We start from the raw sequence: 25,673 nt of genomic DNA, 5'->3' as shown, positions 1-25,673 counted from the left end.
TTTTGAACTTCTAACATCTGTAAAACTTGTATTTTTTGTAGAGCTCTGCACGGTTTCCCACACTGCCAAAAAGAACTACAAGAAACGTGAAGCCGATTTTTTCACGTTTCAATTCAATTCTTTTATTTTTTTCACTGAAAATGCAGTATTTTTTAGGTTTGCAGACGTCGCAATGGGTGAAAAACGGGTCCCGTCCATCAGAATGGTGGAAAATAAAATTCTCTATCTTATGAGCTAAAGAACGTGAACATTGGTGAGAAACTGACTTTTTTGATACAGAAAAACCGGTTTTCAGAATAATGAGATTTTCAGCCATTTCAATCAACATTTCTTGTTCTAAAAATTATAACAGTTTCAGAGCATCCTCAAGTACAATATGTGCAGATTTATTCAGAAAATGTTTTCTTTCAAAAAAGTTATACTCATTTCTCTGAAACCCGGTTTTTCTGTATCAAAAAAGTCAGTTTCTCACCAATGTTCACGTTCTTTAGCTCATAAGATAGAGAATTTTATTTTCCACAATTCTGATGGACGGGACCCGTTTTTCACCCATTGCGACGTCTGCAAATCTAAAAAATACTGCATTTTCAGTGCAAAAAATAAAAGAGTTGAATTGAAACGTGAAAAAATCGGCTTCACGTTTCTTGCAGTTCTTTTTGGCAGTGTGGGAGACCGTGCTCTGGAAAACAATCTACTCGAAAAAAAGAAATAATTCGATAGCTTGACATGACACATGTACGTTAAAAAAAACTCCTGAAGTTCTCAATTAGACTATTTTCTGAGATTTCGTCGTCCTGTCTTGTTTCGGTGGTCTCATCATTTACGAATTGTAAACCTTGGTCTTGGTGTTTTTTCTGCAGATTGCAAAACAGGAAGTTACATTGTATTCACTGGATCTTTAAAAATCCTCTGATTCGTAATCAGTGCTCGAAACCAGTTAACATCTTAAAACGTGGCAGAATCAGGGAATTGAAAGATAAAATATCAGTGTAACCGAAAAAATGGAGGAAGATATTTGAATGTATCACATATTTTCTTTTGTTGTGTAGGTTTTCAGACTTTTTTGTTCCGTTCCGTGCTTTGACGTCTTTTGGAGAAAACCAGATGTTCCACTTTCAAAACTATTAGGTTGGCAAGAAAGTTTTTGACCATGATTTGTTTTGAATGCTGTCAGACAAATGACGAGAATCAAAACCAACTATGCATGGCCTATGTTAGATAAACTCTCTGGAATTCTGATAGTATACAGCATTTCTCTCCGACGCTTCCTTTCTGGGAGAGCCCTGCCTATTTTCTTTCTTGACCAACAATTCTTACAGCAATATTTTCGATTTCCCATTACATGTTATACTAAAATTACTATAATTGCTCAACCGATAGGAGAACTTAGCAAGGGTGAAATCTTCTATCGACACACTAAAAGTAATTTAGTTCACAACGTTGAGAAATGTCATTTTGAATGATCAAAGTATCACGTACTAAAAGATCATATGAACAGGATTTGTACATGCTGTGAGTTATAGAGGAAGAGTATCCATCCAAGTATTTTTGTGAATTATCAATGACAGTCCACACTGTTTACTAACACAGCTAAAAACTTTTTGAAACGTGTTGGCAAGAATAAAAATTGAGATACGTGTTCGACATCTTTTAGTCGATTTTAACTTTTAGCGAAGGGTAGTCCTACGACTTCAATTCCTCTCTTCTCCTCCAAATTTTAATTGATTGAACCGTTTCTTCGTTTTAACAGGGAGATGGTCTTGTACAGTAATTATTACAGAAAAGTCAAGTGACTCGGCGTTGATAGAACGCCAGCAGACATCGTCAAACGAGAACGATTCCAAATGAAAGTCATGCCCTCCCTACACAACGTATATTACTGGAATCTTCTAGACAAGTGCAAGACCATAATCTTACACTACTGCTCTTTCACTGTCCAAAAAATTAAAGCTCTACGCAAGTCCTCAGTTTCACGCGGTCAAAAAATCCACCGCCTCCATGATGTTGCGCATCCGCATGTTACATAATCGACGACGTACATTTTCACCTACTTTTGCAAAATACTTCTTGCTCACACAAATTACAGCTGTAACCTTCTTCTAACAAAATATCATATATTCGGGGTAATACAGCGTGCTACAGCTGGACAGGAATTCGAAACTTGAAGTCAAGTCGAGAAATGGGTTCAAGTTTATTTTAGCATGAAACAACCGGAGTTTTGGCAGGAGGATATCCGGAACGTACCCAATAAACAGCAGACTGTTGTGTACCAATATAGTCACTACGTATGCTATCGGGCATATTTTCTGTCTGAGTAGGAATGACTTGAGTTATGATCAAAAACTTTCTTGCCAACCTAATACAAGTACTGAAAAAGTGCTTGGAAAAACATGAAATTTCTACTTTCCAGTCGAAATTAGCTCCGCATTTAATCAGTTTTCAATTCGAATAGCTGTCAAAAAGTGATCCGTCTCGAAGAGAAATAGAGATAAATTGGTTGACCAATCCGTTTTTTTTTCATGTGGTTTTCATTTTGAATCTCATTTCTGTTTCTCCACTACATCTAAACAAATCGGTTTCAATTCATTCTCACTCTTCGCCTGATTTTCCCCATCTTCAATTTCCCCCAATCGACTCGGAAAAAGCACAAAAGATGGGTTCGAAGACTGCAATACTGGAAAAGTGAGTTGACCTTTGTGCTCTTTGTTTCCCCTGAAAATGAGATACAGAGAAGAAAGGAAAGAATGAGAAATGACCAGATGCACTTTGTGTTTTGAGCTGAAATTTGAATCTTCCTTGGAGGGTTGTCAAGGATGTGATTTACTAATGGAATGTCTCAGGAAGAATCAAAAGACTCGGAGAAGGATACTTTAGAAAATTGGATAGAGAGTTCTTTGTTTTCTTCTGTTTCAAATTTTGATTGTTAGTGGTTCAGTTTTTCTGCCGGGTTCAACCAAAGTATCCGACTGCAATTAACCGTCTATTTTTTGACCCGAAAATGCAAAAAAAAGTTCGTGGTTTAGTTTTTAGCAGGATTGCCCGATTGAGTAATAATAGCTCGGCACAGTTGTTACAACTGCGCTCCACCGAATTGCCCTTGAAAAATGAATATTTTTCTCTAAGGCTCTCAATTTCGCACACATTTTTCTCCAATTTCGGTAGAGCGCGGATGTAAGAAGCGTGCCGAGCTAATAAATTTTCAATTTAATTTCAATTTCCTTTCTGAGTCCAAGAAGTCTAAGCGAGAACTACACCGTGATATCCAGTTCCTAATAGTACTTCATTTTTTGAAAAAAAAATGCAGACTCGGTAGAACAGAAAAAATTGAAATTCTAGAATGCGGCATTAAATTTATTACATGTCATAAGTAATTTCTATTCACAATTTCAGCAGAAACTGATAATTGAAATTTCTTTTTTATTTATTTCACATTCTGACTGATGCATGCCATCGTAAAGCAACTAGTAATAGTAATTAGTTAGTCACATTTCATTTGACAAGTGCTTGAAATAGTGATAATATTGTTTGATTTCCTGCAGGTAGCTTTGAGCTGAAGTACTCTGGTCTTCAAATTGAAGAAAACCTACTCCCTAGTTTGTGAAAAAATGTTTCTAAAAATATCAAAATTCAACTAAATATGTTCTACTTCAACAATATTTTTCATAGATTCGTTTTTTTTTTAATAAAAATGATACTGGATTAATGGATATGTCAGTTTTCATTTTTTGATTTGTTTAAGGTATTATCCTTGGTTTTAGCTGTCTTCCACACGTATTGCATTATTTTTCCATGTCCAGTGAGCTGAAGGCGGCTGACTGTTTCACAATTTTTTTCGAAACATAAGAAGGGCATCAATATAAGAAGAAAGATTTTTACAAAGTTGATAAAGTTCAATAAAATATCCAATTTTCTGCTTTCACCCAATAAAAAAAGTGAACAAGACATGAATATCTGAATACGTATTTTATTGAATTGAACGGAAAGTTTATAGAGTTTCGACAAGAAAATTGAACTTCTAGTCGATGGTCCTTTCTCTATTTTCGAAATACTTTCCCATATTCTTGTTGTCTCTTTGTCCAAGTTCCCATGATGCAGAGAGGGGATACATCTGACTGCGATTAATTTATTTCTTCGTCGCTGCATTACTTTTTGTTTTTCGGAAAGCACCAACTTTTTTTTGATTATTTTTCTTATTGTTGGTTTTTTGGCTGGGAACATTGAAATTGGGGCAATGCTTTATTGGAAATAGCCATACCTTGTTCGAAACAGTTATTTTTCTTACTGGTAGGCACAAAATTTTCGGAACCAAGCATTGAATTATTCTCGTGTAGACAGTTAACTCTTAACAGTAGAGTCATATATTCCTTTTTAGTAGACTGGGTTTATTACTGTCAGAAACAGTTTCAAAAGTTTTGTTTCATCCACTTTTCAAACCTTGTGTAATATATTTCATGTATTCTCTTGATTTTGCTAACTTGTCGTTTGATGGGGGCAGGGCCGAGGAATTTTGTTTTTGAATTAAACACCCAAAAATTATTTTCAAATGCTTTTTACCACTACGTTCTCTGTGGAACTATTTAAATTTGTCAATTTACTCGAATTTTAGCTCATAATACCCCAAAAACTCCTTTTTCAAAAATTTCTGTTGTAAAAAAATATTTTTTTACGGAAAAGCGCTTTGTCCGGGCCGAGCCGCCGATGGAAATTTGGAAAGTTGCCCAGCCCGGTCCGTGAAAAGTATGTGAAATTGGAGTAGAAGGAATTTATTACAGAGATGTTACTTTCCAGTTATCTATCAAATGGGTTGAACAGTATTATTTTTCAAATCGAAAACTAAACTTCATAGAATTGATGGCTAACTACTGTTCATCCAATGGAACAAAGTTCTTCTTATTACCTGATTAATTGTTCGTTTTGAACCTGCTGAAACATAATTTTGTTACATAAAATACTGTTTCAGAGACTTGTTCTGGTAAACTATGCCTAATCTCAATGTTAGTTTACTTTTGTATTCTAAATAGGCTATATGAAAACAAATACAATTAAGCCTCTTTCAACATTATTGCAAAGTTTTGAAACAGTAATTTAATTTTTGAATATTCTGTTTCCAAACTTCTACATTATTTTAGAAATTTTATTTGTTTATTAAATCTAGGAAACTCAGAATCAAGAACACCTATACACCTGGAGTAACCGAACCGAAAACATCTAGTCTCACTCCCCCCTTCATTTCAAAAACTACTAAACGAACACTCGATTTCTAAAATTGTCCCCGTTCAATCTCTATTCTCCTCCCCTTCATTTTTCTTTTCGAAATACATACGAACAATTTATGGTGTCACGAAAGCTCATTTTATTTCTAATCGTTCACTTGAATAAATGGAGTCTTGTTTTATTACGGAATGGGAAATGACGATGTTTTAATGGAGGGAGGATGTGCTCTTTTATTTAGAGTGTTTTATGAGAGAACGTTTCATTTTTTCTTATAAAATGAGAGAAATGTGCAACGTGCAAAAATACAAGTATGTATTTTTCAAACAAAGCTGAAACAGACAGAATAGATATGGTTGGTGTTCATTTATTACAGTTGTAGGTTTTAGACAAATACTCATATTAGTCTGAATAGAACCTGTGAAAGCTCTTTTTTATTTTGAAAGTCCCACATGTGATATTCCAGGCCAGCTGTTCATTAGGACGGTTTCTGTTAAATTTGAAATGTTTGGGTTCCGCAAGAATGCAGTAATAGCTTTAAAACGAAACAATTGAGCAGAAACATTTTTTAAATCACAGTTTCATCTCCCCCATCTTTTTACTGCGATATTCTTAACGACATTAAAAGCTTTGTAGACTGATTACATTTTTTGATCCGAAATTAAATTCCCTGTATCAATTCTACATCAATTATGAGTTTCAATTTTCATTTTGCTTCTGAGGCTTTCTTGAATGTAGCGAAACCAATATTAATTTTGAAATTCAATAACCTACTTGAAGATCTTTCAGCCCGTTTTTCTTAATGTCAGGTAACATGATATACAAAATAAGAACACTTGAGTCTCGCTTGAGTAATGTTGTGTCCTGGACAATAAGTCTGATACGAGTTCAATATCCTGAAAGTTTTTTTTGTGAAACTGTGAATGTTTCTTGACAAGGAATACTTGTCTTTCTACTTTGATATCTGGCCACAAATAAGTTTCATGTTTTCGCTAGTTTTCTGAAACAGATCAAGCTAGTTTCACCGGTTTTTACAACTTTAGTCATGTTACCATCAGAGTCAGAAGGTGTATTATCACTATAACTTATCACTATAACTGGAAAATTCTCAGTTTCACGGTTTTGTTAATGTTTTTCGTTAGTTTTTCGCATTTTAGAAACTCCTTTAAACGGTATTTTAAATTAGTAAAATTAAGTGTTGTTTCAAAAAATATGAGCTGAGCTTTCTATGAGACCGGTTTCAGAATATTCATTTAAATTTAGTTGCACAACTTGAATATGATTGTCATCTTTCATCTCTAAGAAATCAGCAGTTTTCATGATTTCCTCAAAAAAAAAATATCTTCTATTTTATAAAACCAACATGAGTGTATTGAATGTAGGTTCGATATCGTGAATAACGGTTGCAAACATTTTGAAACACGAATAATATTCTGAATACTTTTTGGTAATGTAAAATTTCCAATTTCTCTGTGTTATTATATGTTTTGGCATCTCAATCGATTTCAATTGTTAACTTCATTTAGTTTCGCTGAATCTTCAAATTTTCCCATGCAAACAGTATTTCCAATTAGCAAAACTTAAAGTTGATTCAAAAAATGTAAGCTGAAATTTCTATGAGACCGGTTTCAGAATATTCATTTAAGTTTAGTTGTACAACTTGAAAATGATTTCTCATTCTATTGATCAAGAATTTTTAGTAAACTCTGAACTCTTTAAGTTATAACTAAACCAATTCTGAACTCACCTCTCCCTCTTAAATCATTCTTCCCACCAATCCATCTTGTACTTTCTCTCTGCCCGATGTATGCTCTCTTGTTCTTGTTCTCTTCACCATAGGAAGTCCCTTCTTTTCACTTCTTCAAATACCTCCTCTTGCCCTTGCGTTGTTGTGCTTAATAACTTGACCCGCATTCAATAGACACGTATTTTTGTGCACTTCTTCTCTCTTTGGAGGGGACCAAGTATTCCAGGTTTTTCGGGAGAGAGGAAGAAAACGTTTTTGTCTTTTTTTGTTTTCGGTTGACTTAATACTACGCGTTTTTCTCTTTTTTATAGTGACCTCAATTCATTATTTCTTTAGTATTTTTTTACTTTGAGAATCACGTAGGTACATATTGGGTTTAGTTCCTGGTTGAGTATGAAAAATGTTCAGTTTGCAATTTTTGATCTACTGGTAGTTTCTTTCTCAAGTGGTGCCGTTGGGACCAATTGTCTTCATTTTCTGTGTTCGTTTCAAAACAAAGTTGTGAACAACTGGAACCACTCTCTCTGTTTTCTGTTTCGAATTATTGTCATGTGTTCGAGAGAGTAGTGGTCTCGTGCACTGATGAGTTATTTTCTGAAGTTTCTTAAAGTTAATTTAAATCACGATTTTCTTATTCAACTTAAGCATCCGATTTTCCTCTCGACGCTTTCACAAAGACGGCGAAACACTAAATTTCTTCTAGATATTTTTTGAAAAAATTTATTTTTCAAGAACATTGTATTTTAGTTTTAATTCTGATAATCTAATGATTTTTGAATAAAATCTAACTCCCCAGTTTATCATTTACATAAGTTAACTGAATTAAACTAATCCCGAAATATGAGAAAAGTCGTTTTGATAACTGTAGGAACCAATTTTAGTTCATTTTTCCTATACCAGTAACAATATTAACTACCACCGGTTATTCTGTTTCAACTTCTACTTTCACTTTTCGAATAACAGAAAAGAATAGTTTGGATTTTCGTTCCTACAAAATGGTTATTGAAGTTCTCACACACAATTCTTATCAATAACTATCCAAATGGAATTCCTAAACTATTAAAATTTCGAGTTTCTGAAACACTACTTGGTAGTTCTGTAACTAGGGAGCAATTCATGTTTCGTTACAAATTAGAAAAATGGCCTCCAGGAACTATCTTCTAGTTTCCACTGTGAGTATTAATCCATCCTCATAACAGAGAAATAATCCAACAAAATTATTGAAGACAACAATGCTCCAACCAAGATAGAATTATGTTGACACATTTTTCTGTTTCAAATTTTTTATATGTTTAATCGTAAATGAGCTTATTCACACTGCATTTCTAAAACCATTCGATTTCAAGTTATTAACCCATCCATTTTTTCCTCAAAGAGTTAACAGTTGCTGATTTTGATACAGTTTTATGAAATGTTTCGGGCTATCTTCTTCCATTTTTTCTTCACTGTTCCAGCTGATTGGTAATTATGATAATGTGTTTAGATCTAAAGTATAAGTGGCAAGTGCCCTTCTTTCAATAAATAAATTCAAATCTCATGGCAATTACGTAACTTGAGAACAAAAAATGGAATCTGAATAGAGATTATTGTTTCAAGCTACTGTGTTAACGCCTTCTTGTAACAGCAAACCAATACGTTTACTGTCTGACATCGAACGAAAGCAAACAAAAAACCGATTTATTTTGAAGCGTCGGTAAAGTTTCTTTAATAAAATGTCTCCAAAAACCTTTTTTAGTAGTTTACTTAGTGTCGAAATCTATTACCACTAATAGAGTGTGTGGTTCTAGATTAACGACGAGAGCTCCTAGTCCTCAAACACCAAAGTCAAGAAAAACAATTTCTTTACAACACCCGTACTAATTAAATTTCATTTACCTGTAATTTTGACTCTCTGAAACAGAAACTAAATCCTTACTTGTTCACGCCCGGACCGGCTTAAAAAAATTTTAAAAATTTATCATTAAAAATGTGAACAATTTGAAGATGTTTCGAAGTTTCTTCTAATTTTGAAGCGTAGTTTGACTTTTTTCAAGAAAAATATGAATTTTGAATTTTATCGCGTATTCTCGGACCTTGACAACTATGACTAAATTGATACAAACTGGAAACCTTCTATTCCATATACATGTCAAAAATAATAATCATCTTTTCTCAATTTTACTACTACTACTCCCAGAAGTCTCCCCTCTCCTCCCCCTTCTTTCGAAACTCGTCAACCCAAAAATAAGGAAGAAGAGACAATATAATTCTGGGTGTAGATCATAAAAAGTCGGACATCTTATTCTCCCATTCAACTACTCTTTTTTCCTTGAAACTTACTAACAAAAATAAAAATCAATAAACCTTTTCAGAGAATCCGATGATCCCGATCAAGAGAATTGTCTGAATTCAGGACAAAAATCGAATCGCTCGAAATTTAGCTCAAATTCGTCTAAATCAACACAAAAAATGCAGTTGGATTGGGTGAAGAAAGCCGGAAAAAAGGTGAGGAATTTCTAATTATTTCTCGTTTTTTTTTCTTTTTTTCCGAAGTATTTCCCTTGGGGGATTAGGGAAGATAATTGAGAGGTAAGAGAGTTCAAAACGGGGGGAAAATGAGAAGTTTTTCTCTTCTTTTCTTTGTCTGTTTTCTGTTTTGGTGGCGACAAAAAAGAGAAGAGGAATTCAGAAATTGAGTCTTTTATCTGCAAGTCTCATCTTTTTTGGCCGGATTTGAATTTTCTTTATTTTTTCCGTTCGAGCGTTCATTTTTGTTATCTAGATCCCTTTTTTGCACAAAATACTACTGTTTTCCAGAGTAGTTATAGTTTGTGGCATTGAATTCACAATGGTGATGCCAGAATAGATTTGTTTTTCATCACTCAAAAAATTCCGAATCAAAAATTACTTATTATTCAAAGTCATAATAACAATTTCAATCGTTTTTGAGTTTGAGAATCTTTTTAATCAAGTTCGATTAAAATTGATACCGTTGCAGCACTTTCTTATTTTACTAAAACTGTAAAAATTTTTTACTAGAGTTCGCGACGATATTTTCCAAGAACTTTTTTTGAATTTTATGTGCTCAACTGATAAACGCGACAATGTGGGGTAGGGCATGCCAATCTTTAGATTTTAGGGCTGGTCAATGTTTCATAAACACATTTTCTTAACCATGCACTGTAATTAGGTGTACGGGTACCTGTCTGGTCAAAGTGACAAAGTTTTCTGAGGGGTGCACGCGATTTGACCGAAACACCTCCTCCAGAAACAACGAGAAACAAATTTGAATCAAACGTACTTTCAGCGATAGAACAGTAGACTAGATCGACCTGATTATGTGAGTTACCCAAATCTTCTCTCATTGTATGTTCAAAACAGAATATTTTAAATCAGATACCAAGATTTAGAGGAAAAGTTGCGGGAATTCATTTCGAAGTTTTTTTTTTGTTTAATTCCAAAGCATTTACCAACAAAAACGAATAGAAACATCCACCTCTGCTAACATCACTTCAATGAAACAGAGAAAATTTTTCCGAGCAACAACGAGCAATAAATCAAAAAGGGTGGTTAGGAAGGAAAGACGTTTTTCATTTATGAATTAAGAATGCGCGTTCGCTTGAAATTTAATACGCTCGTTTATGATAATTCCTGGTTGGTTTGTATTGGTTTTAAAAATTTGGTCATCACTTGACAGAGTTACTGATTGGTGTTTCATTTTTGTCAGTATTAGTTTGAAGTTTTATCAGCTTAGTTATAAACTAGGTAAAACTGAATAAGTTGAGATTTGGTCATGGTGGAAAATCAATAGAGCCGAGCCTATTAAATCATTAACTGTTTAAAAAAATGACAAGGTTTAATGAGTTTGAAGAACAGTAATTTCTCAATGTCACTTTTTCCAGTGTCATAAGCACTGACAATGCCATGTACTGTTTCAACCACCAGTTTTTAATAGTTAATTGCTGAATGACTCATTGGACATATGACGTTCCCGTTACTCATCTTTCGAACTTCTCTTGTCCAAAAAGCTCCTCTCAATTTTATGAAACCCCACTAAAACATCGGTTGTCATGAGTAACAAAGTGCTGCCGTACTTTCCCTTTCTGTGATGGATTAGAACGAGAAATGCACATAGAGTCCACTCGCTAATTGGTCCGCGAAGCAAAGAGGGGATGTAGGATATTAATCCTGTCTGACTTACTCTCACAGAGGGATTTCAACATTATTTTATGTTTCAGTTGAGTTTTCTATTACCTGACATGATTCGGATGTCACTGTTATGAATTTAGAACATTAGATGTCTTACTTATTCCAAAAGAAAGGATTTTAATGAACTGGAAAACCCCCTTTTTTGGCAGTATCATGAAGACTGTGAAAGATATCAAAAAACGGTTAATGACAATCGAATAACTCTAATTTCGAACTACGTGATACAGCAAAGCAACAAAATCCGAATTCTCAGTCAACACATGAGGACTTCGTAAAACGGAGAATCTATTTTTCCCATTTCATCAAATTTAGAACTTCTCTAATTTTTTATTTGAATAGTGATTCTACCTTTCTGAATATCAGGGAGTTTTTTTTCTAAAAACTAAGAACGATGTAATTGCAACAATGTTTTTTTGACCTGACAAGGGAACCTTTTTCATACACCGGTTAGGAATTTGCTGAAACTTGGCACACATATACTTTCGAATGTTCTCAATTGAATGGCGTTGTCAGAATTTGCAGAGTTCTTCTCATTGGCTAGAAAACTCGATCTGAAAATTCTGGAAATCCAAGCCTCATTTTGTTCACGCGGCATCCCTCTCTTAACTTTCCTTTTCACATTAGAAAAAACAGCGAAAATGGCGCAGTGGTAGTGAGAGGGTGCGGTCACAGGTGGTTCGCGATGGAAGCATTGTGCGTTCGCGCGGTGTCGAATATGGGAGTCATAGGAAACTTATGTGCTAGTTATATGCCTGGTATATGGAAGCATGTGGTGCAGCGGGGAGCATATATGACCCACGCGCGATCCGTGTTATTCTTGCCGTTTATCATGTCTACCGACAGCTCGTACGATGCCCTCGCCCACTAATTCAACCCATTATAACGTGTTGCTACTTTGCTATTCCATTCTGAGTCTGTTCAGCTCTATTCTTTTTGACATATTCATTTTCTCCGTTTTCAATTTTTATTGAAAACAAATTACGACTATACTTTCAGTAACAAAAACACGAATAGTTTTAGAGAAAGCACAGAAAGCTATAACTTATTTTTCCGTTCCTTTTCTTTCATTCCATTTCTTACCAAAAAAACAGAAATGAATCAAAAAAGTTTAAATCACCTGATCAACGAAATGAATGTTTTCCGAAAACCGTATAACACAGTGATGAGCTTCTTACTTTTCTTACTTCGTCTTGACAAAAACTTACCGTCTTACCTTTTTCCATCTAAAAATAATTATTATAGCCAATCCGAAGTAAGAAAAATAAAGACGCTCTTACTTTCATTTGAATAAGATATCATTTTATTTCATTTCATTGAGCTTTCCCTAAAAAATCGCGATTCAGCTTGAAAATTAAAATTATACTTTTCGGACATTAATTAAAAATTAATTTTTATTTAGTCGTAATTTGTTTTCAGCAAAATTCGACAAAAAGTGCATGAAAATCTTCGAAAACGGAGAAAATTATGAAAATGTCTTTGAAAAAAAATGCAGTTTCAATTACGATAAACAGCACGCCATGGTGTAATGGCGGAGTGTCGTTGCAAGTTTCAGGTTTACGGTGAAAACATGGATCCTATATGCGAGCTATATGGAAGCACGCAGGATCCGTGCCACAAGCACCACGCCTCGAAGCATATCACTTCCGCGCGCGAAGCACATCGTTTTATGCGAGCATATGGGAGGTTATATGCTTCCATTTAGAATATGCCCCATATAGCATCCATCGCGAACCACCTGTGGTCGCCCTGGTTGCAGAAGGGCGCACCACTGAGTTCAACCCCAGCCCCCTATTGCAGCTAAGCATCCACGATAACCAGCACCATCTACTCTTTTTTGTGAGTACTATTCATTAATCATGTAGTAATTTGGGAAGTTTCAGAGAGAAGAGACGAATGGAATTCAATCAAGAGCACGGCAAAGGATCGTGTCAAGCTACTGCTGAGGAATTCAAAGATCACCTATTAACGTAATATCCAATCCAATCATTATAAGTCCCTGACTGAAAAGTAATGGAAAAGTTTTCAGTTCACCGAATTTCTGATCTAATGAAGGACTGCTACTCGTCGAATCAAATTCTCTCTCGCCAGACGAAATGGATCCATTCTACAACGACGAAGAAAATGGACAGTCGACAATTCATGCGTACGGTGACTACACAAATATGTGATATCCCCTTCCCTTCAATATTTCATTTTTTATCATCTAGCCTCATGCTAATTATTTCTTGTGAATTTCCTGTGAACCATTTAGACGAGTAAGAATAATAATTCTATGTAATATGCTTCATTTTTTGTGTTTACATTACAGGTCATTAATTCTACTAGAACCAGAAAATTTTGATCCGGGGAACCCCTGCCCAAATTTTCCGCTGTCGACCGCCGAGGATGAAAATTGGTCCAAATTAGGACCAAATTTGATGTCTTTTTTGGTATCGTTTTGACACCGAGTGTTCATCCGCGTTTGGACCAAATTTCATCCGGAGCGGTTTGCCTGTGGACATGCGGCCACGGAAAACGCAAGTCAAAGAAAGGAAAGAAATGACGACGCTTAGGCCGACAGTTTCACGCCACTTTTTCCGTTTTTCATTCCCCATGCTTTATCAGTGTTTTTGGCTCAGAAGGCGTAATTTTGAGAATTTTGAAAAAAGAAAAAGACGGGCATCATTAAGAGAAAATTTCTGATCTTTTGGTCCAAACTTGAAGAAAATCGGTTCAGTAAGGAGGGCGGTAGGATCGGCGACATACGGACAAACATACAGAATCTGGTGTTTGTTAATAGTAAAGATTTTGGGTGTTGTGAAAGCTATAAAAAGTGTTAGTTTTACAATCTTAACGACACTTTTGAAAAGAAAAACAATGAAAAAGAAAACACGATTCATTACAATAAAATTCACACTTAATATCCCATTCAACTTTACTCTTCGTCGTTTTGCTCGTCGTCTTCAGTGAGAAACTTTCTCCAATTTGGAACGTTGACTTTTGTCAAATAACGTATTTCGTGACAATTTCTGTCTTGGAGTAGAAGCCAAGTATGTGGAAATGTAGACGCACCGATGGCAACTATATTATAGCAACGCATCTGAAATATCAACGTTATAGAGACCGCTTTTTTCTTCAAAAAAGACCCACTTTTGGCCACCCGTTTGTTGGTCCAAAATCCACAGGGTAAGGATTTCCTATCAAATCTCGAAAATTTCGGTAGAAGAAGGTCATTGGATTGCTCGAATTTGTACCTAGTTGAATCGTGTCCGTCGTCAGTCTTTCTTTTTTTTGAGGTTGACAAAGTTGGAGCTGCCGGAGAGCATTGTTTTTCAAAGTAGAATTCGGATCATTTCTCAAAATCCACGATTTCGGGAACGACGAACTTTGTATTCTTCTCGTATTTTCCATGTCTGCTGTTGTCACTCTTCTTGAACTGGAATTCTCATTCACATCAGCACGGTTCTCTTCTTCAACATCATAATACAATGAATTGTGATTCGTTGTAGGATTATCGGTTGTCTATAAACATGTATTTGTGGAAAAGTCTCTTCCCCGTTGCAGAAAAGTATTAAGTTTGAGATTAATTATATATTGTAGTCACTCTCATTTTTGTTGCTCTTAAGGAATATATCACCTAACAGTATCGTCCAGTAAGATACACAATTTGGCAATTTTCAGTTGAAAATAAACAACTTTGAGAGGGTATTACGGTATTACTGATTGTCCCACAAAATAAATTATGTTCAAACCATACAGAACAAAGGTGGAGCTTCATTGTTGTAGTTGACAACGATTTTTGAGCTGTCTACTTAAAATGACCTAACTCTCTAGGGAGTCTCCGTACAAAAAGCTGTCAACTACAAAAATGAAGCTCTACTTTTGATCTGTATTATTTGTGCATAATTTTGTGGGACAATCAGGAATACTGTAACACCCTCTCATAGTTGATCATTCTCAACTGAAAAAAGACAAATTGTATATATTACTGCACGGTACTGTATCTCAATGACGTCATCAACTGGAAATATTCTCGAAACTCCACTTTTTTGGGAAAATTTGTAAAAATGTCAGATTTAGAGATCTCAGAGCTGATGGAAACTTGTTTGTTTTTGTGATTTTCGATAAAACCAATTGATCTCAAAATGATCTCATATGATGATATGCTCGCAGAGGACGATTAGTAAGGAGAGTGTATCACAGTGTTACTTAATGTTTTAAAATACCCAGACTTGTCACGGGCCGGGCCGAAATCAGAAAAAAATGTTTTTTTTTTAAATTTTTTTGAAAAGGAGTAGTTTTTGAATAAAAACTCAAAATTCAATCAAAAGGTGAATACGTATGTTAATTTAAGCATTTTTACGCTAACTTTTTGAAAATTTTCAGAAAATTTTGTAAAAAAATGAGTACCAATTTTTGAATCCAGGCCGGGCCGAGCCGAGCCGAGCAAAATTACAGCCCGGCCCGGCCCGATTTTTGACAAGTCTGAAAATATTCATTTTTGTGTGAATGGTAGATGAAACAAAGCATTTTGGAAGATGACACACCATTTTCAGTGGAAAATAATGGTATTTTGAAACTGCATAAATTGATGAACCATAACTTTTTAGAAAGGATTTGAACAAAATAGTTGTCAACTACAAAATTGAAGCTCTAGGTTTGATCTACATTTCTAATATCTATCGACACTATGCTAAAAGCTGTTACACCGAGACGCATGTAATTAAAAGCAGTCATTTTTCAGACTCTCTGCTCAATTCATTACTTCCTACATCAAATTGGAAAGATGTTAGCAAGTAATGGAAGACAAAGGTTGGTGAAACTTTTATAGTTTATTTACAAATAATTTACTGGCGTACATTTGCTGATTCCACTGTATATGTCCGATGCATGTTTTCCTTGCTCGTTTCTATTAGGATCTTCGTTTTCACGTGGATTCTCAATTTCTAGAGATATGTCCGAAAGATCGTATTGGTGCCCACTGGAGCGATTCGGAAGAGGCTGGAAAAATAATTGTTGAGAAAATAAATAAAGGAGTCTCTCTCCAAATGAAAATGTCTTTTTTTTTGCAAATTTCAAATAATCCCTCGATTTTGAGAGATTCTTAAATTCAAGAAAATCGGAGCTAGTTAAAAAATTTACCTAGAATGAGAGCGAAGTATTTTTTTTTGAGCATGGAAACATTCAAAGTTGGAATTGCTCCTCTAATCTCAAAAGTTTGGGACTTACAGTACCGGTCAAAAAGTCATGGATTTTGACCGTTTTCAGTTGTAATTGTCCAACTTTGAAAGTGTGTTATGATGATTCTGATTGTCACATTCAGTAGATTTTTGATGAATCCTACAGATCAAAAGTAGAGCTTCATTTTTGTAGTTGGTAACTTTTTTGTACGGACACTCCCTAGAGAGTTACTTATCGACAGAGTAATTTCCTCCTCAAATCGACCATTTTCAGTGCAAAATAGTGCGATTTTTGAGCTGTCCGCTTAAAACTATCATAACTCTCTAGGGAGTCTCCGTACAAAAAAGCTGTCAACCACAAAAATGTAGCTCCACTCTTGATCTGTATGATTCATTAAAAACCTACTGAATGTGACAATCAGAATCATCATAACACACTCTCAAAGTTGGACAATTTCAACCAAAAATGGCGAAAGTTCATATCTTTTAAGTAGGGATGTTGCGGGGCGCCTTCGCCTTCTTCATTTTCCAATACGGCGAAAAATACCGTATTCATTTCCAAGGCAGGCGATTTTCGCCAGTTTAGTTTTTTTCTTGCGGTTTTCATTACCGCTCTTCATTTCTCGGCAAGCAATTTTTGCCGCTTTTTGAAATTAAATTCTACACAAAATTTGAAAAAAAACAGAATTTTTTACACTGGGAAATGAAACGCGTCAAAAATTGCCGTTTTAATAACAGGCAAAGGCGGCCTTCGCCGGAAATGAAAAAGGCGAAGGTTGCCTTCGCAAGAAATTGAAGCGGCGATTATCGCCGCCAGCGGAAATGAAAAAGGCGAAGGTTACCGTAAAACGCATTTTTAACATCCCTACTTTTGAGAGATTTTTTTTTCGGGAAAACGATTCATCTCGAAATGATCTTAAATTATGATATGTTTGCTTATGACGATTCGTAGAGAATGAATAGAATCTGAATTTTCGCTCAAAACTTAAATTAATATTATCGAGAAGAGGCCGAAAAAACTATTCTAAAAGAGATAAGAGACTTTATCTAGTTTTAAAGAAAATACAAGTAATGAAAAGACAATTCAGTAATCATGTACTCGCATTCGAGTACTCAACCGGTTGATTATTGTTATTATTTGAATTTCTTATTTCCTTTTTCCTATTGTTTTATATTTCTTCCTTTTATAATTCAAATGATTCAAATGTCTCCTTTCCTAACTTTTGACATGAGTCATTCTCTGTTTGTATGACCTTTCAGCACCCGTCGCCCCAGGGTGCCTCTTGGGCATTTGTAACATTAATTCTTTGTATCTTACACCCCTCTAATCACGCCCCTATTTCCTTAGCTTGACCCTCTCCCGCTTCTTTCTCACTTTTCACCTTACACCCGAACGACTCGTGTGACCCACGATCGTTCCCCTCATCAATTGTATTCAACTGTTAAAAGTCATCTAATAGATGTATTATTGAAAGAGCGAAGTCTATTGAACCATCGCATCGCAAAAGGACGAGATATTCATTCTAGTCTATTTTAAATCATACGTTTGTTCCGTTATCGTTGTTGTAGCTGGATGAGTCCCCTACAAATGTCGGTCCACGTCCGCCAAGAAAGTGTTCACGATACTCCATATGGGAGTAGTCGGCGAAATTGTAGGGGTGACGGGGAGGATTCAATTGGCGAGGAGTACTCTGGAAAAATCATTCTTATATATAAAAGACAAGTGCACGATAATTCAATCGTAACCTATGCAAACGCGCTTTGTTGAGACTACATTTTGGTAATATTATTTGACGCCTAAATTGCAATTTTTTGATATTTTTTGTTTTTTCAAAAAATTGGCCTTTCTCGATTATATTTATCCTTAAAACTATTTTTTGACAAAGATTTTCAGTTTAAACAAAAAAATTTAGGTAAGCGATTTTTCTCAAAAGAGCGCGTTTGCATAGGTTCACTTTGATTTATCGTGAGCAAGTGGTGTTTGTCTGTTTGTCTGAGGCCCTGTCCGCAGCGGTTTTGGAAAGAGAAGAGAAACTGAGTCAGTGGGCAAAACCGAACTGGCGTGCTTTGGACAGCGACAGCCGCTTTAGATCACTCGGCCATGTGGGCACACTCGAAAGACAATGACTACGTGAATGAAGAGAGACCAGTCGGCTCAACCGCCGAATGCGGGGGAGACAGGCTGGTGATAAATAAGAAACCAGTCGGTTCACGTCGCCTAACGGCGACTAAACCTCCTTCTTAACACCACCCTTCTAGGTGTTACAGTAAATCGTAATTAATCCGAAAACGGACGACATGTTCGGAATCCGGAAACGGAGGACACGTTTGGAATCTTTTTTTTTTCTATATCAGAATATAAGAAAAAATATTTCACGTCCCAACATGGGCTTGATCCAACTAACTACAGTCAACATTGCCGAATTTGACAGATCGGGTTCTTGAACGCACCGGCCTTCCCCATTTGAAAGTCGAACATAGCTTTGAAGTATAGCCCCTCGCAATATGAACAAATTTGATCCATCCTTCTGGTGTAGTAAAGATCTGGTTGTACATCAGTAGCAGCTACTCCGAAAAGAGCACCTTTCTTCTCGCCGTCACAACATCGGGCGATCGTCTGGTAGCTTCCCGGAAAGCTACTGAAGCCCTTCTATATCATCTTCTGACTTTTTTCACTGCTGTTTCCAATTTTTACTGTTGGTTCTGTTGCTGTTCGACTTCTCAGTGTCAGACTGTAGAGATAGTCGGACTGCTGTATCAGTTGCCATGATTTTCAACCTCAATTTTGTGTCATCCTGACTATCAGCTTTTCGTTTGGCTACCATGCGATTTGAATCAGCAGCTTTATTTTTCTGAAGTCAGTAAAAGTTGATCTGTTTTTCTCTCTAAAGCGAGTTTATGCGTTTTTTTAATCTCGTTTCCACACTGACTCCTGTGTCATCATCTCGTCCTCAATCTCATCCATTCCGCCAAGCTTTACGCTCATATCTGAATCCGAGCCAAGCCTGCCAAAAAGGCCGTTGGGCGATTTTATATCTCTGTTCTCAGTCATGGAAAATTTTCGCTTCTTCAGGCGGCCTTGTAGAGGACCAAAAGATTAGTTGATATGCAAAAATTCAGCCCGAAGTCTTCTTTTCGTCGTTTTTCTTCACCGACTATTGTGCCATGCGTTGAATGTCCGGTATCCCATCAACTCCTCCGAGCTTCAATTTCCCATCTCATTCTGAGCGATGGAGCACACTTTCACCGGAAACTTGAGAAACAGCACCATAATCATTCACTAAATTGTCGGCAGGAACAGTAGAGGCAATGACGCCATGAAGGGAATAGGAAAATGATAGTTATCAGCAGTTCAGAAGAATGGGATTTACGTGGCCCCATGTCTGGACTTCACGAAACTTCCGCTTTTCACTGTATTTTACACGAAAAAGTAGGCTGATCTAAAACCGTGGTAAGAAGAAGAAGACGGTAAATGCTAGTTAGATTGGCTATTAATACTTTAAAAAATGTGGACCCATATCCACAATCCCCTTTTAGCTGTCTCCAGAAAACTGCCCGTATTTGTATGATTTTGATCAGCCTGGAAGAAAAACGACACGGTTGGAATCATCTATTTTTCTGAATCCTATGATACCAAAACATCATTCACGTCATCTCTTTTTAGAACGCGGCCCGTATTTTTTTCTCATTGGAAACAGACGACATGTTCGGAAACCTCTTTTTTCCGAATGTAAATGTCAACAAAAAAATTTAAAAAATCTTGCTTCGCTCCAGGGATCGAACTAAAGACTAACTGTAGTCAACGCCGCATAACTTGCCAGATCGGACGCGCCGACACGTCAACACTAACCATGCGGCGACGGAAAATGCAAGCCGAAGAAAGGAAAGAAATGACGACGCTTAGGCCGACAGTTTCACGCCACTTTTTCCGTTTTTCATTCCCCTATGCTTTATCAGTGTTTTTGGCTCAGAAGGCGTCATTTTGAGAATTTTGAAAAAAGAAAAAGACGGGCATCGAGTGGTGGAAATTTCTGATCTTTTGGTCCAAATTTGAAGAAAATCGGTTCAGTAGGAAGGGCGGTAGGATCGGCGAACCACAGACAAACATACAGAATCTGGTGTTTGTTAATAGTAAAGATTATCAGATATAGGAGTCTCGAACCTACTGAATGTGTATATTAAAAACCTACTAAATTCAAGACAAAAAGGGAGAGATAAGAGAATTCGTTGTTTTTCGGAAACTAAAAATCCAGTTTCGATCTCTAATTTCACCGTTAAAGTTGTACATGAACCAGTTTGAAAACGGGTTTATAGGTTTTCGATAACTATGGACCGATTTTCAAATTTGTAAAACTGGTTAGAAATGTACTCTTGGAGTGAAGATACCGTAACCCGAACTCCTTTGGAGAAGACTTCCAACGTTTCGGAGATAATTTATTTCATCCCAAAATCAATGAAGTAGTTTTTCGGTTAATTCTGAACTCGTTCATACTTTGGAATTGTGCAATTCTTCTTTATACGGTATGAATCCAAACGGACAGTAGCCGTTGTGAATGAGAGGGTTCGTGTAACAATGTAACTTTGCCCGATTGCGTTAAAAGCATTTACTCATTCTATTTCTTGCAAACCTTATCTCAAATTGTCATTTAAGTTCAAGTATTCATCTATATTTATCTTTTTCGAGTTTTCATCGTGTCAAAACTAAATTTTAGAGAAATAATGCAACCACGATCCATTGACACGGATTAGAGAGAAGAGACGCAGGCACTACGGCCTCGCTGAAGTTTTGAAATTGATTTTTTCCCCCGTTTTCTCGTTTGTTTCTTATGTTTTTCACCAAAACCTTTCGATATTTAGTGTTTTTCTGAGAAATTGAACAACGGTAGAACTATTTTTTTGAAATCGCGAAATGATGCGTAAAAAACGATTTTAAAGGAAAATAGCTGCGCGTAGCAAAAGTTGAGAAGTTAAAAAACTGGGGAACTGTTCCCTACTACTAATTTGGTTATTTCTAGTTCTAATCGAAAGCTCAATCCGTTTTCAGGTAGATCGGTAAGTAAGGTAAGTTAGTTTTCGAAGAATTAGAAACAATCAGAGGCGAGCGATAAAAAAACCGCATAATGCATGATTTTCGATGACAATTTCTGACTATTTACTTTGACGAATTTCAACGAATTTAAACATTTCTGCCATGCCATCTGCTAAAATTGGCTTGTTTAGTCGAACACTCTTCTAATTTCGCCGGAAACTCTGACTTATCGCTCGCAATCCGACTTTTTTCAAAAAAATATATCGGAAACAAGTAAAATCTATGGGTTAAATCTTTTGTTTTGAGAGAATTTAGCTAAACTTCGAATTACTTTCTCATTTTTTCTGAAAAATAATTCGGAAAACGTTTAATTTCATCAGTTTTGCATAACAGTTCAAACGTTTGTCTCAAAATTTTCAACTGGAGCCGAAAAAACGGAAAATCAGCCACGATAATCATTTTCGAGTCAAAAAAGAGTTGATTTTCACTGAAACTTTTAATTCTGCCGTAATTCACGTCCAGTCAGAGGAGTACTTTGATCACTAATATAACTCTTTTTGTGTACTAATAGAACAATTTGCCGGAAAACAGTAACTTCAATTTAATTTTTTCGGTTTAATCGTATATTAGTACTGCATTTTGAGCTATTTTGAGTTTTTACAGTATTGACAGAACTACATGGTGAAAAACTTAAGAAATTATCGAGAAAGGAGAAAGTGCCTAAATGGTTGAAAAAAGGGAAGAAAGAACGATGGAATGAAAGTTTTAGGATGTTTCAGATATTACACAAAGACCCAAGGAGCGGAGAATAGCAGAGGATCTGCTAGAATTATGTAATGTTTTTAGGGAATATTCTAAAATAAGACCCAGAATAGAAGGGAACCGCTACTCAAAAATCGAAAAATCGAGCGCTGGTAGCTTACTGATAGGCCGCCCACAGAGGTGCTCCCTTTGCCTGGCAGCGGTCGGCAGATAGCTCATGACTTTCTGAGTGTGAATGAATCCACTTACCGTGAGTGGCTGCTGATTCGAGCTGCGCACAACAGAAGGACGAACGTCTCGAACAGAAGGACGAACGTCTCGACGATTTTTCTGAATCTGGTAATTTTAGTGGAATACAACAATGTAAATCTAACCCTTTTTGTCTTCAGTTGGATTCTTTTTCGATTCTTCTCCCGGTTGATTGCGTAGGACGATGACTGAAATGGATGATGTAATCAGCCATACAGATAATTAACTAATTAACAAGTTTAGAGACTTCAGAGACAGTCTGCAAGGCCCCCTGATTTTGTGCTCGATTTCTAATTGTTTCAATTACAGAAGAGTTTTAAACTAGATGATTTTTCGATAACTAGCACTCACTATCTTCGAAGCTGTTTCTTCACCATTCGACGTGGATTCACCATTCGACGTGGATTCACCATTCGACGTGGATTCACCATTCGACGTTAAACGGATATCGTTTCCAGTGATGTTGACCGATCCTCCTGAGGAGATATTAACCACTAAACCTTTTTCGTTTTGAGAAATTTTCTTCTCATCCACTGTTTTCGATGCTGACGATCCCATTCTAAAAAAAATCGGATGTCGGTGGAGATTTTTGACAAGTCTGGATATAATGATTAGCACGACACTACAACCCCCGCTCTACCGAAATATTACAACCCCCGCTCTACCGAAATCGATGAAAATTGTGTGCGAACTTGAGAGACTCAGAGAGAAAAGAGATATTTTTCATGGGAATTTCGGTGCAGCGCAGTTGAAAATGTTTAGTTAAAAATGACCAACTTCGAGAGGTCTCTCTGTATAACCTTTTTTCTCTGTCATAAACCTCCGAGTGCTTCAATTTTTTGGACCCCGGGTACCAGATTACGGTAGCTACCGTAACCCGAAAATTGTAAAAGGGTTCCAAAACGAAAAAGGGGAGACGAGACTGGAGTGGTAACAACCTTGACCCGTCAGCATGACACCAAAAAAAATGGACCGGTTACTGTAGGATTACGGTAGTTACATAGTTTTAAACGTTAACAGTCGAAACTCAATATCTTAGAAGGTTTAGATCCTCCCTGCTCAAGTAGTTTGATAAATTCGTTTACTCGGTAATGCTGTTGCTTTCTCTTGAAGCATTTCGCAGATTTTCCGCTGCCATAATCCTAAAAAGGTACTGTAGGTACAGTAACCCGAAAATTGGGAAAGGAGGTTCAAACTGAAAATAGTGAACCCATACTTTGGCAGTGACACCCTTGGCACATTAGGACAAAACTCCAAAGAATGAGAGCCCAATTGGCAGCAGCATTCCGAAATTTCCAGAAGTTTTCAAAATGTTTCAAAAAATTCTAGAAACTTCCAGATACATCTGGAAACTTTCAGAAAAATCTAGAAATTTATAGAAGTTTCCAACCTTCTCCGGTGCCTTCCAGAACCATCCAGAAAATTCGAGAAAATTCCGGAGGTTTACAGAAGATCCGGAAGTTTCTAGATTTTTCCAGAATTTTCTAGAAACTTTCGGAAACTTCCAGAGAGGCGGGAATTTGATTTTTCCGAAAAGTTCCAGAAGCTTATAGAAAATTTGAGTTCCGAGGGGAATTCAAATCTTCCGCAAAATTCCAGAAACTTCCAGAAAATTTAAAATTTGGTGGGAATTCAAACTTTCGAGAACCGCCAAAATACCAATGACGGCTTAAGAACCGATGAGTGGCAATGTTGCGGAACATTACAGAAGTTGTGGTAGAGATGGAATTTTGAGAAAACATTCCACAAGTATATGTTTACCATTTTCTATATATGTCTTAATGGTTGATTTTTGAAACAAAGTGAGATCACACGACCGATAAACAATGCTACCAGTAGCTCAGCGATCCGCCATGGCGTGACGGATGACTATACTTGGGGTACAAAAAACAATAACTTTTTTTTGAACTTCTTCAAATTTTTGCGCAGTCACAGAGGCCGACTTCGAAGTTGAACTCAAAAAAAAGTTACTGTTTTTCACATAAAGTGCTTCATTTTGATGATTACAGGTATGTATGCTTGAAATAAAGAAGAAAAAACCAGTCACACGTCTTTTGTGATGGCTGGAAAAAATACAAAAATTATTGGAAAAGCATGGAGGAACGAACCCACAGCCTCTCGACCACTACACGCGCCCACAACCGCTGCGCCACCGATGGTTGGGAAATGTGGGGTTAGGTTGTGGCAGACAATTCGGCAGATCGTGAGTCTCGTTGTAAAATGCTTAACCATAGGAAAAGTTTGACGGCTCATAACTTGGTCCACGGGAACATTTTGCAAATTTTAATTGCAGATTTGGAGGGTCGAAATTACCTATGGTCGAATTTATAGAAAAAGTTCAACTCGGTTCGTCGTGTACTTCCCTTGTGAGAGTGACATCCCAACATCTTTATTCTCACACTTTTCCACCGATTTTTTTCTAATTTCCCTACCTTTTCTCACAGAATATCTGAAACTGTATAGAAATGTGTCAGAAACATACAACAAATACACTAAAGCTTTCATTTTTGGGTATTCAATGAGAAATAAACGTCTTAAATGAGAATTTTCAACACAATGACACGAAAAAAGTTGCAACTATTCTATTATATGTCAAGAATAACTAAATTCAGACCTTGAAAGTATTCAGTCTCACTGGAATTCAGTCAAAACTTGCTGGTAACGACTCAAAATTGGCGATCCCGATTAAATTATTGAAAATCGTTATCTTTCAACCCAAAGTCAACCAAAATTGGCTCAAACTGACCCGATTTCTACACAATGTATTTTTTGTTTTCAATCAATATATTCAGTAGATTAAAAGGGGCGGAGTCGAATTTTCAGTACTTTTCTTACTGAGATCTCAAGTGTTATCAACCATGTGAAAGGGAAAACGGGTTGAACTAATTTGAGGGATCTTTATGGAATGTTGGATTATCAACAACTAGACAAAGTATCTAGATCATAACTTTAAGGTTGTATTTCATATGAAAGCATGATATCTGCTTCCTACTAATGGTGCAGTTCTGTTTCCTGATGGAAAAACACAATAAACATAGAACTATCGTATCTTTATTCCGAAAGTGAAGAGACTAGAGAAAGCGAGGGAAGACTACTGTAGAGATATTCTGCTAAATATGAAGAGGGTCATGGGATGAGGGAATGGGCAATCGAGGAAAATTTGGAAGATGGGCGAGACAACGATTTCAAGACTTTGAGAGTTACATGGCAACATCTTATTTTTCGCCGTTTTCCACCGATTTTTTTTTCATTTACAGTACCTGTGATATCAGAAGGTAGTTGGCGAACGAGTTGAAAATGATGAGAATTGTGGAGTCTGAAAGAAGAG

At 36.3% G+C, this 25,673-nt stretch overlaps 2 protein-coding genes across 2 annotated transcripts; one reads left to right on the top strand and one right to left on the bottom strand.

Annotated features, from left to right (window-relative positions):
• Positions 1 to 12,724: 12,724 nt before the first annotated feature.
• Positions 12,725 to 13,089, top strand: GCK72_013118 (uncharacterized protein; the record flags this gene model as incomplete). Its single annotated transcript, XM_053729657.1, has 2 exons — positions 12,725 to 12,982; positions 13,027 to 13,089. 2 exons carry the CDS (start codon positions 12,725 to 12,727, stop codon positions 13,087 to 13,089), a joined length of 321 nt encoding a protein of 106 aa, XP_053584429.1.
• Positions 13,090 to 14,060: 971 nt separating this feature from the next.
• GCK72_013117 (uncharacterized protein) lies at positions 14,061 to 22,903 on the bottom strand (the record flags this gene model as incomplete). Its single annotated transcript, XM_053729656.1, has 7 exons — positions 14,061 to 14,225; positions 14,276 to 14,647; positions 15,977 to 16,126; positions 17,850 to 17,996; positions 22,346 to 22,426; positions 22,471 to 22,533; positions 22,697 to 22,903. 7 exons carry the CDS (start codon positions 22,901 to 22,903, stop codon positions 14,061 to 14,063), a joined length of 1,185 nt encoding a protein of 394 aa, XP_053584428.1.
• Between the last annotated feature and the right edge of the window lie 2,770 nt (positions 22,904 to 25,673).

Source organism: Caenorhabditis remanei, chromosome IV (genome assembly GCF_010183535.1).
Source record: "Caenorhabditis remanei strain PX506 chromosome IV, whole genome shotgun sequence".
Classification (NCBI taxonomy): Eukaryota; Metazoa; Nematoda; class Chromadorea; order Rhabditida; family Rhabditidae; genus Caenorhabditis; species Caenorhabditis remanei.
Note: the sequence above shows the minus strand (reverse complement) of the source record. Positions and strands in the feature narration are given on the sequence as shown.